This window comes from Bactrocera latifrons, unplaced genomic scaffold (genome assembly GCF_001853355.1).
Source record: "Bactrocera latifrons isolate USDA-ARS-PBARC rearing strain unplaced genomic scaffold, ASM185335v1 scaffold_54, whole genome shotgun sequence".
Taxonomy (NCBI): Eukaryota; Metazoa; Arthropoda; class Insecta; order Diptera; family Tephritidae; genus Bactrocera; species Bactrocera latifrons.
This window is the reverse complement of record NW_017537201.1, coordinates 385,760-402,840: the sequence shown is the minus strand read 5'-3', so window position 1 is coordinate 402,840 and position 17,081 is coordinate 385,760. Positions and strand designations below refer to the sequence as shown.

General features: G+C 35.1%; 4 protein-coding genes and 1 pseudogene across 8 annotated transcripts in view; 2 read left to right on the top strand and 3 right to left on the bottom strand.

Annotated features, from left to right (window-relative positions):
- Nucleotides 1-84: 84 nt before the first annotated feature.
- LOC108974201 (pinin-like) lies at nucleotides 85-1,321 on the bottom strand. Its single transcript, XM_018941904.1, has one exon. The coding sequence runs from the start codon at nucleotides 1,168-1,170 to the stop codon at nucleotides 220-222; it is 951 nt and encodes a 316-aa protein (XP_018797449.1). The 5' UTR covers nucleotides 1,171-1,321; the 3' UTR covers nucleotides 85-219.
- Nucleotides 1,322-3,609: 2,288 nt separating this feature from the next.
- On the top strand, nucleotides 3,610-4,177 carry LOC108974194 (annotated as a pseudogene).
- A 4,211-nt stretch (nucleotides 4,178-8,388) lies between these two features.
- Nucleotides 8,389-10,388, bottom strand: LOC108974214 (lipase member H-like). Of its 2 annotated transcripts, XM_018941920.1 has the most exons (5): nucleotides 10,243-10,385; nucleotides 9,945-10,174; nucleotides 9,026-9,241; nucleotides 8,753-8,953; nucleotides 8,389-8,678 (listed from the first exon to the last, which is right to left on the bottom strand). In XM_018941920.1, exons 1-5 carry the CDS (start codon nucleotides 10,353-10,355, stop codon nucleotides 8,461-8,463), a joined length of 978 nt encoding a protein of 325 aa, XP_018797465.1. In that variant the 5' UTR covers nucleotides 10,356-10,385; the 3' UTR covers nucleotides 8,389-8,460. The 2 variants fall into 2 exon arrangements, with proteins under 2 accessions (XP_018797465.1, XP_018797464.1); XM_018941919.1 differs by having other exon boundaries at nucleotides 8,753-9,241; nucleotides 10,243-10,388.
- Nucleotides 10,389-12,456: 2,068 nt separating this feature from the next.
- On the top strand, nucleotides 12,457-13,980 carry LOC108974215 (p21-activated protein kinase-interacting protein 1-like; the record flags this gene model as incomplete). Its single annotated transcript, XM_018941921.1, has 4 exons — nucleotides 12,457-12,746; nucleotides 12,806-13,327; nucleotides 13,396-13,472; nucleotides 13,554-13,980. Coding segments are annotated over exons 1-4 (1,233 nt in total), but the record flags the coding sequence as incomplete, so codon positions are not given.
- Nucleotides 13,981-15,192: 1,212 nt separating this feature from the next.
- Nucleotides 15,193-17,081, bottom strand: part of LOC108974233 (histone deacetylase 6) — a 9,275-nt gene continuing 7,386 nt past the window's right edge. For 2 of the 4 annotated variants that reach the window (XM_018941941.1, XM_018941943.1), the window contains one exon: nucleotides 15,901-15,987. Coding sequence is in view for 3 of the 4 variants with exons in the window: in XM_018941943.1 (XP_018797488.1) it covers nucleotides 15,982-15,987 (6 nt within the window). In the remaining variant the exon portion in view is untranslated. Of the gene's footprint in view, nucleotides 15,988-17,081 lie in introns of all 4 variants that reach the window. The other 2 variants (XM_018941940.1, XM_018941942.1) reach the window with 2 other exon arrangements.

Below are 17,081 nucleotides of genomic sequence, written 5' to 3'. Positions count from 1 at the left end.
TTTTTTATTTTTTTATTTTTTGTTTATTTAATTTTTTTTTTTTAAAGAGATATTCAAAAAAATACAAACATTTTCTCTGATTACTTTTGAGTTTGCATTATTTGTTCGTTTTCTGAAGTCGTTTCATAATATTTATGTAGGTGATTACATATACAGAAAATATGTGAGCGTATAAAATATAGAAGTCAAATCTTCACAACTCCCCCACCACTGCTTCCTTTAACGTCGAGGCTCACTATGTGCTCTCCGTCTGTGGTTGCGCGCTTCGTCATAATAAATTGGTATCATCATGCCGCGCTGATCCATTATTGCTGGCATACCAGGAAAATAAGAACGATCTCGCGGATGTGAACACATATAATATGGATAATTAGAGCCCGCGTTTCTTATATTCGCATCCATTTCGCTTCCAGCACCACCATGTCTTGGCTGATGCTTCGCGCTGTGTCGCTTCTTATATTTATGCTTTTTCTTCTGTTCGTCTTTATTGTGACGTTCTTGTGAATTAGAGCGAGATCGTCTGTTTCCTCTACCAGCTACTTCGGTTCTAGTATGTGATCGCAGGTGTGGTCGCCGCTGATGACCATCTAGAATGGGGGGAGTTGTTTGGAGGCTGGCGCCACGAAAAAACTGCGCCAGTTGACGCAACTCTTGATCACGTGTCTTGAAATGACCACGTGAGTGTCCCCTTGAAGGGCCACGTGAGTGTCCGCGAGAACATCCACGTGAATGACCACGGGAGCGTCCGCGGGAATGCGAACGTGACCGCGAACGATCACGTCCACGTCGATTACGTCGTCCATGATGATGTTTACGTCCATGGTGACGCTTGGCAGGTTTGCCCACTTCGTTCGTCAAATCGATAAAAGTTTCGCCATCACTGTCGCTAGAACTTGAGCTCGAACTAGAACTCGAGCTGGAGCTAGAGCTAGTACCAGAACTTGTACTAGAGCTACTATTTTCAATATGTTTCGGCTGCTTATGCTTCTTCTGCTTTTCGCTTGACGCCTCCAATCGCCTGATGGCTTCGTTTAGCAATTTCTGTGCTTTGTATGCTTTCTTTACCGCTTTTTGCAATAATTTTTGATCTTTGGCATTTTTCTTTGCTTTAATCGCTGTTGGTTGGTGACTGCAGCAAGCTTGCTCCGGTTCTGTCATTACAGCTTCCATGTTCTCCTCGCTGAGTGATATTTTTGGGAAAATAGAAGACTGATTTTTAAATATTTCCTCACCTTTTTTACTGTTGTACTTGCTTTATTTACACTTCACTTTTCACTTTAACTTTGTTTACTGCTTTCGTCGTCGTTGGCTTCGTTGCTGAACTGCTGCTGATTGCTTGGCTGTCGGCCGCTTTTATACACTAACAAAACGTTGGAAAAACGTTTTAGCTCGTCTCCTCAACGTTGACCGATGCAGAGAGCAGCAGTGAGCGCCAAATGACTCATGCGCCAACGTTTGAAAACGTTTGCGATAATTCACTGTGGCGTCTAGTTGTTATTGTATCTCCAATACTGATAACAATATTTGGCGGTGGAGGGCAGATACTTGTAATTAACTTGTAATGCGTAGCTTAAATTGAAAAACATGGACGTACATAAGTGTATCAGACATACATCCATACATACTATATGTATATAATTGCGCAATTTTAATAATTTCACCTAAGGATTTATTATTCCTGGTTTAAATGTAGAATATATTGCGTTATGTACCTGACTGACTGATAGATTTACTTCGTTCTAAAGTAAAGTACATTTTTTTTAGAAAAAATTCGGGTTTAGCTTTTTGATTCATTAGTCTGTTCATCCGACCGAGTAGTGGTTCTAAAATTTGAGACGGAAAGATAGCTCTGCTTTACAATAGGCTTGATGCACCGTTTGTACATAAATCAAAAATTCTTTAAGCATCCGCAGCCGGCATAAGGTTTGTTAGTTAAACGAAAATCATTGTACGTAGAATATGGTAGTTGGAGTATTATCGACCCGACTTTATCTAAATACTCCCAGGGTTTCATTAAGGTACCTCACATACAATCACCAACCATATGGAGCAAAATACGCCGTACATTCGAAAATCCTGGTATAGGTCAGATGGAAGCAAGGTCAAGTTTTCGCCGAATTATATCTATTTTAGGAACAAAGATAAACTATTATGAATAAAACATGTTTTGTAATTTTCATTCAGATAACTCAAATATTAGCCGATGTATCCAGCATAAACTCACCTGGACGTTCGAAAATATTTTTAATAGGTATGTGGGGCACAGAGAAGTATTGGCCCCAATCAACTCATTTTTGATATACAGAATTACTATTGTCAAGAAAGAATTCTGCTATTTTCGGTAAAATGTCAACTATAGATACTGTGGTTCACATATTTAGTACCTATGCTCTTGAACAGTTTTGATTGGATTTGAACATTCTTTGGTCATAAGGAGGCATACTTTAAAGGAATATTAGTGCCAAATTTTATACCGTTATAATAATTACTTCTTGATTTGTGGAAGGTGAAAGAATCGAATGGAATTTAAAATTGTGTTATGTATGGTATGTTAACTAAGAATATCACACGATATAGATATCTTAATTAAGTGCTTAGTTATTTCACTTTTTAGGTTTTCGGTTAATGGCATTTTGTGGGTGGGCAGTAGTCTGATTACCCCCATCTACGAACTCGTACTTTTTTCCACGGAACACGCTATATATATGTATATACAACCCAATATCTACCCGCTTAGTTTGAACTGATATGGTGAACTAAGTGAACAAAAGTATAAAAAAATTTTAAAAAATTAAAAAAAAAATTTTTTTTAAAATTTTAAAGAAAATTTCTAAATTACTCTAAACACAATTATACGAAATCATTTAAATAAATTTAATTTATTTATGTAATTAGATTGAATAAAAACAGTTTTTTCCTAAAGAGATTGCGCGAGCATGGTTTTTATCCGATTTCACCCATTTTCACACTATCAGAGGTGAAACCAAAAATATGCGTCCTGAGCGAATTTGGTCGATTGAACTTGATTGAAATCTCATGGAATACATTTCCAAAAGTAAATTCCAATAAAAAATGTATTTCTTTAAAAAAAGTGAATTTCCAATAAGATACTATATATTCAATAAAGAAGGTACTGCATTATAAAAAAATTGTAACTGCAAGTATACATAATTAAATTATATTTTATATATATTTTATATACTTATAAACTTTCATGCATTTCAACTTATGTCATATTTCCAAAATGCCTTGCAAATATCTACCAATCCCAGAAATTTTTTGTTATCACAAACAATAAAATCCGCAAACCCTTTCAAACATTTGCGAATGAGTCATACTGGCGCTTGCCGGTGCTCGCTGCATCGATCAACGTTGACCAGGTGAGTTAGAACGTTTTTCTAACGTTTCGTTTATGTATAAAAGTGGCCGGTAGAAAAACAATCAGTAGCACATCACCAATGAAGCCGACAACGAGAGCAGCAGACACAGTTAAAGGGAAGAATTAGTGAAGAAAATACATACAACGGTAATAAAGGCGAGGAAAAACTTTATAATCAGAATATTATTTTCCCAAAAATATCACTCAGCTAGGGGGACATGGAAGCCAAAATGACTGATCTGGGGGCAGATCAAAAATTATTGCTAAAAGCGGCAAAGAAAGCATACAAAGCACAAAAAAATGCTAAACGAAGCAATTAAACGATTGGAGGTTTCGAGCGAAAAGCAGAAGATGAATCACAATTAGCCTAAGGATAGTGATAATAGTAGCTCTAGTTCTAGCTCTGGCTCCAGCTCGAGTTCTAGTTCGAGCTCAAGTTCTAACGACAGTGATGGCGAAACTGTTATCGATTTGACGAACGAAGTGGGCAAACCGACCAAGCGTCACCATGTACGTAACACGTAAACACGTCATGGACGTGATCGTTCGCGCTCACGTTCATATTCTCGCGGAAGATCTCGTAGTCACTCACGCGGTCATTCTCGTGGATACTCTCGCGGATACTCACGTGGTCATTCCAAGACACGTGATCAAGAGTTGCGTCAACTGGCGCAGTTTTTTCGTGGCACCATCCTCCAAACAGCTCCCTCTATTCTGCATGGTTGTCACCTGGAACACCACCGAAACTTGCGATCACATACTAGACCCGAAGTAGTTGGTGGAGTAAACAGAGGATGAAGTGGGCAAACCTTCAAAACGTCACTATGGACGAAGGATGCAATCGACGTGGACGTGATCGTTCGCTCTCTCGTGAACACTCACGTGAACCTTCAAGAGGACACTCATGTGGGGGAGCGAACCATCGTCTCAACAAAAGTGAACAGAAGAAACGTTGTAAGAATAATAAGCGCCACCGGGCTAAGGATCAATCAAAACATGAGACAGAGGAATTCCAAAGCGTTGGATATTATACGATGATGCCAGTTTATTACGACGAAGCCCGCAGGCAGAGACGTAAGGCACACAGTGAGCCTCGACATTAAAGGGAGCAGTACCACAGAAGTTGTTCCGTTTCAACTTATTTTAATATTATATACAAATAATGCCAAAGAAAGTATTAACGAAAAAATAAATTATGTAACTATATTTGATATATAAATATATATCATATATTAAAAAAAATAATGATAATTAATTCAATTAAATATTAAAAAAAAAAATTATTTTACTATCTTCTTTACTAGCTAATCTTAACTATAGCATCTGATGGAGCGGAACTTTTTAAGTCAGTAAAATGAATCGTGGATCCGTGCGGACTCACCATTCCATACACAAAAAGGTGTGTGTGTGTGAGTCGAAACTCTTGCTCAGATGATATTAAAAATATATTAAATTTACTTTACGAAGTTAGTTGTTTTAAAATGGGTGAATGGGTTTTGGGTGAAAAAGGCAAACAAGTAAAGAATGCGGGGGGTTAGACTTTAAAGCATGCTTCATGGACGATTTATTTCTCATTATAACATTTTCATTATAATATTTGACATGTTTAATGCTGTTTATGAAAGAGTTATTGTGTTTAGAAATTGAAACTTGTGTAGCAGTAGGTGGAAGAGAGCAACGTAAACGGGAGTAGGCCAGAGATATGTTTGAGCTAAAGATCACACTTTTGGCAAAATTCCCTTCAGTTCGCTACTTTTAAATTTGATATTCCGCTCTTATATAAAAAAAATTAACGTTTTGTTTACAAATCGTTGCCTACATTTAGGCGTATGAGTTAATTACTTTGTATATGTATATTTGTTAATTCTGCTTTTCAAAATCTGAAAATTTTATTCTAAAGACAGATCTGCGTTCAAAATATAGGCTAATTTTTATGCTAGATATTATATATAATTTCTAATTTTACGTTTACACAGATTATTATATATGTTTTTTTAAATTTTGCTATTTCCAGAGTCTCCAAACCGTTTATAGTCTGCAGCTTGACATCACACATGAAACGAAAGTTCTTTCAAAATGATGTTTCTTTGTGGTAATTAAATTTTTTTTATAGATATTTTAATTTTATGACTTTAGTGTTTGAACAGAATTTTGGTTAAACAACATCATGTCTGCTCTATGAAAACAGTTTACCTAAAAAATATGCTAATGGAGAATAATCATATGTCCTATGTAAAAAAATTAGTAGCTCTTTCTGCAAGATTTGGTCTTAATACCATTAGCAGATTATAGCGGAATTTAGTTTCTTGCACTATGCTGAGGGAACAATTTGTGTCGTTTTAGTTCTCTTTAAAAAATCGAATCACGCCTTAATTAAGTTACAGTATTGATCTCTTTGTAGCCTTCATCAATATTAGTAACATTGACTCCAATTTTAGTGTCAAAAAAGTATCACACCAAAAATCGATTTTATCTGAATGCGAAAGCGTCTTTAGAGTGGTGGAAAAGTTCGCACTCCAAATATGTAGCCACATTATGCTCCCCAAAAAAAGCGAAAAAGAAAAGGAATATTCGAAAGCAGCTGCGGTTATAATTTTTATACACAATTCACTATGAAAGAAATCTCGAATGATGAATTTATTTTCGATGTTGTTAAAAGGTTTTGCAACATTTCACTGTTAACATAATATGCATATCCTGAGTGTCTACATAAGCTGGTGTACTATACATGAGTATGTCGTATATAAAGCTTGACACCTTTACCGCTTTCTGGCTTCGTACATTTTTTTCGTTATCGAAATATGAAAAATGCCAGATATGTATGTATATAAGTAGATGTATGAAGCTGCAATATTGTAATCCCTGTAGAAAAAAATAGTTCATACAAACAAATTAAATTTTTTTAAATTAATTCATACAATCGCGTTTACTTTTTCTTCTAATTGAATTCATTATTAATTATTCCTTAATTTAGAAAATTTCTTTTTAATTTTTTTTTTCTAAGATTTTAGTGTTATATTAATAGTCTTACAAAATGTTGCTACGGAGTATTATAGTTTTGTTCACCTAACGATTGTACGTATCACTTAAGACTAAACGGGATAGCTATAGATTTTTAAAGATATTTATAACTGACAAGTTGAAATCCCGGTGCCTGCCTGTCTGTGCTTTCTGATGAATTCCTTAAAAAAAATTACAAGTAGATGAGCTAATGGAATCACAGCCACACCCACAAAACGCCATTAATCAAAACGTATAAAGTGCCATAACTAAGCACTAAACTAAGATATACTCGTATAAGAGTAATTTGGTACAGGGGATCGCAGTGGCGAGGGGGATTTGTGAGTAAAAATTTTTAAAAAGTAATAAGTTGAATGTAAATATCTCCTAAAAGACTAAAAATCCGAAATCGGATTGTTACCACGCCCTCTTCCTAAAACATAATTTTAAATGACATTTGATTATTTTCTTTCGAGTATACGGATCAAAAAGCAATGAATAACAAGAGGAAAAAACTTCAAACGAATAATACCATTAGAGCAAGCCACCTTATGGCCAAAAATTGTCCAAACCCTACAAAAACTGTTCAAGCTACCAGATACCGAATATGTAGACCCTAGTGCTTATAGTTGACTTTTTACCACAAATATTAGTTAATATTTCAGATTTATAATTAATATTCAGAGACAGTTTTTATTGAAAACAGTGTATCTTTGTACCGGAGGATGGCGTCATGTGTAGAAGTTCACGCAAGTGAGGAAAGTTCTCTGAGAAAGGCTGGAAATTTTTTAGTTCGACTGCTCAGCCATAACACATCTGCATCAGCACAGGAGAGCGTTAGCTTGACTCATATGCGAATATTTGAAAAGTCAAAACAACAACTGAAGCTTTGATACCCTTCACAAATACAATCGCGTTCTCGCTTTGAAGTTCTCGTCGTTTGCAAGTTTTCCATGCAAGCACTTAATACCGATCGTTCAGTTTGGATAACAGCTACGTATGTGTTAAAGTGGTCCAACAAATGAGCAGCGTCTTGGAGAGAAAAGGACGTGTGCTAAATTTCAAGTTGATATCTCAAAACTGAGGGACTAGTTCGTACATATATTTACAGCCAATAGAACAGACGGACATGACTAAATCGATTCAGCTGTCAGGGTTCTCGACGTTCCGTGCTGGGTGTTACAAACTTCATGACTTCATACTATATGTATTAGAACAATTGAAGGTCGAAATCAAAGTTGGGTCATTATGACAACCCAGTCTTTAAAAGTTATGCCCCACTCCACTTATAAGAAATAGGTTCCAGTACACGCGATTATCTCTTCATTGTTGCTATATTCTATAGCTTCTACCATTTCTTCAAGGTTTGAGAATCTCAAAAAGTCGCCAGGAACTAGTACTAGAGAATATTCTAAGCTCTTCTACCTTCAAAAAAGTTTGATTTTCCACAATTCCGTCTTTCAAATGTCCCAACAAAGTTTCTTCTTAGCCGCTGGCGATTTTTTCCCTTTTCAAGATAACACTTTCTTAAAATTACGAAATTCGCGATACCTCGTGAACAAACTTCGTATAGAATATATACACTTATATAACAACTTTTAGTTGCTGTTTCTCTCTAAGTCATGGATTTATAAAAATTATTCATCAACTGATGATGCTGATTTAATTAATTTTTCATTCTTTTTCAAAAGAATATCCATATCTCACGTACCGTGTAGCGGACGTACTATATGAATCGTGCCTTTTAAAGGTTAGCTCTAAGCACATATAAAATACCGCACATGCATTAAATTCTAATGACTTATAAATTCGATGCACACTTTTCAGCAAACTTGGTAAATAAATTGCGGCACCGACTCATATGACGAATTTGGACTGTATTTTAACGACTTCTGAAAAAAATTGCATACCAAAGGTTTCGAAGGCTCTGAACTCAAATAGTTAATTTGTCTAAGATACTTGAGACTTTTATTTACTATATATATTTGTAGACATATATGTAGATATAACTCGCTCTACCCTATACATGAACACTGCTTTCAGAGAAGATAATTACGGATCTGCTCCAAAATATATTGGCGTCAGTCCAAACCCAAAGCGAAGCCTGGTTTACTACCAGTCTTCAAATAGTAAATGCCACGCGCACTCAACGGCACCGGATCACCCATTAATATCTTGGTACCCGTGCAATTACGACCGATTAACTCTTTCAACGATGAACAAGGTGCAGCATAGAAACCTTTCTCACTATGTATGGATTCCGCAAAGTACTCATAGGAACGACCGTGACTACAGCCAGCTGAGGGAGAGAGAAAGAGAAAAAATATATAGCTCAAAATAATGTTAAATAAAGGAAAACTGTTTAGTACACACTAAATATTTGTGAAATCTCTGTGCAGCCCGGTTGCGGTGCGCCGCCGCCATTCGGATAAAAATCCACATAACCAATTGGATCACGAAAGCCCAAAACGCCACCACAACTATGTATGACATCAACGAAATCTGCATCTGATGGATCTAAATGATGCTCCGGTCCGCTGCAGTTCTCAAAAGCCGGTCTGGCAGGATCGAGACCTAGATTGTTATTGCAATTAAATAAAGTCTGTGAAGTATTATTGGGAAATTGTCTCGGATCAATGCCACCACCTGTGATTCTGCCAACACGATATTTGGTGTAGGAACCTGCGTAGCCCATTATATGCGCCCCTAAGCTATGACCGATTAGATGTATACGCTTGGAGTCAGCATCCTTTTCCTCAACAAGTAGATCAATAAGCTTAGCAACAGCTCGGCCGACTTGCACGGTGTAACGTGCGGGTTTCAGATAGTAAATATTATCCGCTTGATCGCGCCAGTTGATTGCTAAGAAAAAACCCAAAAATTAGGATTATTAAAAATCTATTATTTCTAAATATTGCCATGAAAAATCTTGTATAAATCAAATAAACTGCAGTTTGTTACCACTCTACAATTTTTTTATTTCCTAATAAGATTATTTTTTAAAAGATAGTTGGAAGAATAGTGACTTCCATAACTACAAAGTATCCGTCCCTTCATCTGGACTTAGTGCGTATTCCATTCCTAAAAGAATAAACCAACTAAGCAGGAGTGCTTTAATTATTAAGAAAATGGACATTTCTTATTCTTTGACCTAAAGATACCTCCCGACGATAAGTCTTGAACTCTGTTGATTTCTGTGGAAGTAATTGGACTGATTATCCGTCCGGGACCCTAGTTTTTTATTTTTTTACCTAAAGATACCTCCCTGCGACAAATCTTGAACTCTGTTGATTTATGTCGAAACAATTGGATTGGTCTATTTGGACTTGTAGTCCATCTGGGACCCTAATTTTTTTTCCTTTGCCCTAACTCTATGATAAGTCTTAAAGTCTGTTGGATTCTGTCGAAAGAATTGGACTGGTCTATTTGGATTGGGTCCTTAATTTTTTATGCTTCGACCAATATTAGTGTGTACAGTTCCGAGTTATTGATGACCTCGGTATCAAAAAACTGATTCAGCCGCAGAGGCTACCATATTGTTTAAGGTTCTCACATTGAAACTTACCGAAAATATTCAAATTCCCACGCAAAGTGTATGCACCGCGTATAGACTGTATTGAGTCACTGGTCGTACTCGACTTCCAACCGTGTACCAAAATCTTCGTATCCAAATCGGCGTTGAATTTACCGGCCATCTCTTCCCAAGTATCGCGCTTCTGTCTACTATGCCGAACTTCACTGGTAGTTTTATTGGCAACAGATATTTGTATTGTTGTTGGACTCGCGGTATTTGTCCTATAAATGAGTATATTTATTCCAAATCAAGAATACGAAAAAAAAAAAATGGTGAAATGCAACATTACCTATCAAAAAGCTCCACATGCACGAAATCCGGCACATCGTCTTGCTGACTATCCACAGGTGGCTCGGTTAGATAGGCAACATGCGGTTTGCCATCACCATCAGGCATCCACATCCATGTACGGCCGTAATCCTCCTCGTCAGGCGCAACTTCGGCGTGGCAGATGGCTAGTACTTGTGGGGATATAATCAAATAATTTTAAAATAATATTATTTTATGTTTAATATTTTTATAGCATTTCATTTGTTTTAACTTTATTTGTCCTATAATATTAAATTTATTCCTTACCCAAAGTTGTTATTAAAAAATGCAGTTTCATTATTTTTTCGTTACGCAGCCGTTGGTAGTTGAAATTGAACTGAAGAAATTAAGTTTGAGTAATCGAAACTTTTGTATTTTTAAATACTTTATTTGAAGCTAAAGCAATTTCATGCCCTTATCGGCTTGTAAAAGGCCTCTAGTTACATGCGGAACCCGATTTCCGCAATGCCTATCCGCCACCTGCTGTTAAATATGTAGGTTAGATAAGTGCTTATAGCATTGAGACACAAAAACAGTGAAAGCATATAAAGAACTGAATTAAATTATAATTTAACGACATTTATGGTAATTTTTAATTGCAAATTATTCAAAAGACCTTCAAAATCAAAATAATAATAATTTAAGGAAGTTCAATTCGTCGCTATCCTAAAGAAATCGTTAAAATTATCAGAGTTGAGTTCGTTCCAGGCAATAATGTATATTCACCATCAATCACCAGAAAGAAACTCTCAAATTTCACTAACACTCTTTAAGTCATTGTGTTGTTACGTGAGTACCTGCCGAAGTCGAATTAACCTCACGGTGTTTTTTTAAAGAACATGCGTTGATCAGCGCCCCGAATAATAAATGTTTTTTGCATATATTTTTTGGTTCCAATTGGTCGAGTGCGTGGGACACCTCTTCCACCTTGGTCGGGTTCGAGGCCGAACTAAAACCTCTGCTGTGCTGTGGGTCCGCCACCCGGCCGTGTCGCGACTCCGCACTGAATTAAATTTTAATTTTAAATTCTGCCTTCCAAAACGAATCTACCCAAAGGGCCAAATCCAAAGAGCATATAGAAGTGACCTCCAAAGACTAATTACTCTCCGTGGTATCAGGTTTAAGTCTCCGGTCAGATCTTGTAGCTTTTTGTAGTACCAGTTTAGCACCTATCAAACTCAATGACTGGTGACATTTGTCGCTTGACGTTCAAATGTCTGTTGATTAACAGGTATCTCATTCAAAGTCTATAATATCAGTTCAAGCCGAGTATTATAACGCTATTTCTGACAAAGACTATGCCTCTTACGACAGGCATTCTTTATTCTACCCGCTGCCTGCTGGGGGAAACTCTCGCATACTGTTACGTCATTAATGTTGAGTGTTTGTTTACACCGTGCAATATGTCGAGTCAAAAATAACGAGTAAAACATATTCTTAACAGTCACCAGTCAATTTCAGCCTGAAGACTGAATTGTAGTCCATTAGTTTGAAACTACCTTCCGTGGAAGCTATATGTGCTAAATATTTCTGAGAGACAGAACCAAGGGCGTTGGTTGCTTTGAAAGTGGACACTTAGGGGATGATGAAATCTTATGTGTTGGAAAAATCAAATGAGAAAGTACTATGTTGTACATGGTCTTACTTGGCAAGATGTCATGTTTTACGACTAAATAATGACACATTGCATACAAAATTTGATGATTTTTGAATCTCAAGAAATGACTTCTCTGTCTCATCAAAAATTGGCGGGTATATGCAAAAGGAAACATGGTGGTCAATATCCGTCTACCCCACCACCTTTTGCTTTCGAGAAAAAACTGATGGAAAGATTTAGACTGATAAAGCAGGTCCACTTTCTTACTAAGAGGTTTGTTTAGATGCTTGGCTGAACTCATAATAGTGCGCCCAATTGTTTAAACATCTAAAATCTAAAAAATATATAAGTACTAGGGAATCGGCCACGGGTTGCTGTGGTATACTTTTTATACTATTATTCATATAATAAACTATTCAATACAGTGAAAACTTTATTTACGAATAAAGGTAAAAACGTTTTTTTTTTTTGTGAGGTTTAATTTTTCTGTCCAGTTAATACAGTTGTCCGCTTAATAGATTGAATATATCTTCATTCATTCATCGATTTCAATATATCTTCTGTAAATATCGAAACACTTGTCTCTGCTTCAGAATGTTTCGTTTCTCATTTTATTCCCCACGTGCTGAACAATTGTCAACCGGTCTGTAGAAAACATTAAAACATAAACATTGCGGGCTATGGAAGTAATTATTGGAACTTATGAGGAATTCCTCCTCGGTTATAAACTCGTAATAAATGAAAATGCAAGTTTTGTGCAATCCTTTGCGGATAAATCGCATGCGGGTCCACTAAAATGTCTAGCAGTGCATGGAAACTTCGTGGCTACTGGCGCCACAGATGATCGTATCTTTTTGTATGACATGCGTTCGAGAAAACAAACAAATGTAAGTCTTAAGTGTAAGCAGCAGGGTAATTTATTGTTCACATGTGTTAAACCTCGCAGATTATTTTGTCGCATGAGGGTACCATCAACGCATTGGCCTTTACACCGGACAACTCACATTTGCTATCGGGCGGCGACGATGGACGTATGATTGCAACACGTCAAAACACTTGGGCCACAGAGGGTAATTGGAAGGCACACAAGGGTTTAGCAGTCAATCAAATCAGTTGTCATCCGAGTGGCAAGCTAGCACTGTCACTCGGTGCAGATCGTGTATTATGCACATGGAATCTGATAAAGGGACGTGTAGCGTACCGAACTAATTTAAAGAGTCGCAGTACGTTGGGCACGCAACTAGATTGTCTTACGTGGTCGCCAACTGGTGATTATTTCACCTTATGTGGTTTTCGTGCTGCAGAGATTTGGTCTATCAAATCAGCAGATGTCTTGGTGAGTCGAAAGACAAAAGAAAAGCCTATATGTGTTTGCTGGGTGGCTGATGAATTATGTTTGGTTGGCTTGGAAAGTGGTAAAATATTGTGGCTTGAAGTGACAGAAGAAGAAGGGGAAGAAGATGAAAAGGTAATGCATTAATAAATCAATGTGTGAAGTTAGTTTTATATTAACACATATCTCATTTAAATTGATAGCAACATTTTACAGAAGCACACGACACACGAGTGAAAGTTATGGCTTTGCATAAAGACACATTAATAACAATATCGAGGTTTGTGAACAAAAAAAAAAAAATAAAATAAAATAAAGAGCGCTTAAAGAAAATTAAAACTTGATTTGCATATTTTTTCAGTTCCGGCGAAATGAAAGCTTGGCAAGTAAATATAAACAAGAAAAATTTGGAACTAATGTGCACAACCAACATTGGTTGTCGTCCGACCTGTCTTGGCATTTTAGACCTAACACAATTCGGTGGTGCTTTTGTTTTAAAGCATAACGATACAAAAGAAGACAAGCAACAAGTGAATATTGTACCAAAAAAAACTTTGAAGCCGCCGGAACGTGGTGTGGTTACAATTGAATATGAGGAAGATGCGCAAGACCAACCGGAGCAAGAAAGCGGTGACGATGGCACAGATTCATCTGAACCGAGTAGCAGTCAAGTGCAAGAAAAAACAAGAAAACGAAAGGGAAATGTTGATAAGAAAGCACAATCACAAACAAAGAAAAATCAATCGAAACAAAAAGGACCACCACTGAGTAAAAAACAGAAAAATAATAAAAATAAATAATATTTTTAAATAAAACAGTTGTTAGTCAAAATAACGGTGTTGTTATTTTATAGTAGAACAAAAATAATTTTTGAAGTCAAATAAGTTGTTTATACGAGTTATTGCGAAGCAGTTTCTCAATACAGCTGAGCGGAGTTAAGTCGATATATTTTAGATTGTTATTTGTAACTTAGGTTAAGATTGGTCGTTATTTTCGCTAAAAATATGTTTTTTTATTTTTAGTTATTTAACTGAGTCTTAGATTGAGTGGTTTCAGATGATGTATACCCAGCTATCATGGAAAGGCGCTTTTTAAAATATTTTACCAACTATCTTCACCTATTCTTAACACGATTTTCCTAAAAGCAGTAAAAGAAACACCTTGGAAATTTATCATTGCTGTCTGGTTTATAGCTGTCACTCAAACTGTTCGATCAAAATCAAATCCTTTCATGAAAACTTTTAATTGACAAAATTTGGCGTAGCAATTAATTGCCATACAAGCGGCTATCTCTCCGACCTTACTCGCTTCTCCTGTGTAATGAGCCTGACATTCCCAATCTCTATGCGGCGAATCCCGCTTCGATTCAGGTCTCGGAACATAACATTACGCGTGTTATTCAGCAGTTACCAGTCGAAATGCTCGAACAAGTCATCGAATGGACCATCTGAGGCGTAGCCAAAGTCAAAAAATAATTTTTTGGCATTTATTTTTTGACTTTGGCTTTCTTTGGCTTTGGCTTTGGCTTATTCTTTCGAATGATAATAAGCATTAAACATTAAATTTGAAGTTTCTGAGTTTTTTCTTCAAAAGCATAGGAACTTCGAAATGGATCACACCTTAGTTTCTGTGCAACCAGTTGTTTCAAACTAAAAACAAGTTTTCTTTGTCATTTTATTAAATATTTTAATTCTGTTAATTTTTTTACAATAATTGCTTTTTTTTACTTTCTGTAAAAACAGTCATAATTTTAATTGCTTCTAAAGTTAAGCTACACATATTCTCATTCATGTATATGTAACTTAATAATTTCCCTCGAACAAATCTGTTTGTATAAATATATTAGTTTATAATTATGTTATTAAAATAAAAATTAAATCATCATCATCGAGTTTTCTTACAATCTCTTAACAGCAGCTATAGCTTCCAAAAAAAAAAAAGTAATATATTCACGTTGATTAACAATAAAATCGGCCAGCGAGCAAACTCGGTATTTTGCATTAAGTTGAAGAACAATTTTCAATATAAAATTGCAAGCCGATTGACATGTATATTTTATGTGGACCAGACACGCGGTATAAGTGATTTAATGTACATTTTTAATTTCTTTGTTTTTGCTTTCAAGTCTTTGGTTAGTCTGTGTGAGAAAATATTGTGTTTCTAATAGAAATATATAGACGACGTTGCAAGTCAGCAATGAATTTAGTATACATATTGTAACTAGATTTACATACACATATATATGTGTAAGTATTGTATATAGTACTAATAAATAAATCATCAACTCGATATAAAGTAATACAACAATTTAATATAGAGGCGATAAATCAACGGCCAAAGGTACTGGGCGAAAAAATGGAAAACATGTCTAAGCGGTGGAAATGATGTACACAAATAATTTTGTACTGTCGTCAGCAGTAATAACAGATATTGTCAGTTGGTCGGCTCAAGTTGTATGCTAAACACATGCGCATCGTCGGCATCGCAGTCATCGTGATCGCTGTCATCGCCGTGAATCCGATCCGGGTATGACCACACCATGTCTTCGCCGAATTTATGACGATGTAGTCGATTTTTATATACATGCAATTTACTGTTATCTATATACGCCTCACATGGATAACACCAAACGGACAAATCGCTGAAGCTAAGCGCCAACGGATGCGATTCCTCTATGCTATGGAAGAGCATATGTTCCATGACGTAACGACCGCAGAGTACTTTGTAACAGCTCAGACATATCCAGTTTTCGGCGGTTGATGTGCACTGCTCGCAAGGTGCATTGCTGTCTATGGCTGTGTGGTGCGAATGAAAGGAAAAATAAAATGAAATAAATGTTCAATATTTTCTTTTTTCTTTTTTAACATTTTGTAAGCGAAAAATAAGTACAGCGAATTTCATAAAAGGAGATAAAATTAAAAAAAAATAAATAAATATTTAATTAAGCATACTGAAGTTGTTTTTGTGAGCGAAGAAAAAAATTTTGTGTTATAAAACGATTTTATCACAAATTAAGCACCAAATAAATTATTTTAATTTAAAAAAATATATTCACAAAATTAAATTGAAATTTCGATCCTTTTTTCGAAACTAGAAAAAAAATAACATTTTTAAGAAAAATGGCACAAAGTGCCAAAAACCAAATAAATTTGCTTAATAAAAAGAATATATTCACAAAATTAAATTTTGAAATTTCGCTTCTTTTTTCGAAAATAAAAAAAAACAAAATTTTTAGAATAATAGCACAAAATGCCAATAACCAAATAAACTACCTTAAGTTAAAAGAAAAAAATATTCTTAAAATTTAATTTCGAAATTTAGATTTTTTTGTGAAAATAAAAAAGGAAACTTTTCAAAAAATAGCCCAAAAACCAAATAAATTATTTTAAGTAAAAAAAACATGTTTTTAAAATTTGATTTCGAAATTTATATTTTTTTTTCGAAAATAAAAAAGCGAACTTTTAGAAAAATTATATAATTTCAAACGGTTAGATTTGAATAAAAAATAAATTTCATGAAAACATTAATATTAAATTTAAAATTTTTATTTTCGAAAATAGAATTTTAAAAATGCTTGCAGATACAAAGTTAGTATTCAAAGCTGTAATAAATGCAGTAATAGTAGTTAAAATAAGAAAGAAATAATGGCTTTTATATCAAAAAAAAACTTTGAATAATTATAATGATTCATTATATCTTATTTGTATGAATACACGTTCCAAAAAGCAATTTCGAATTTTGATTTTTCATAAAAAAAATTCTAGCGATTATTATCTTTCAAAAAATATCGTGTAATAACTTAAAATGTTTTTTTTTTTGGAAAAACACTTTTTCGATAAGAATTTAGAAAAAAGTTGATAATTAAAAATTAAATAATATCAGTAATAGT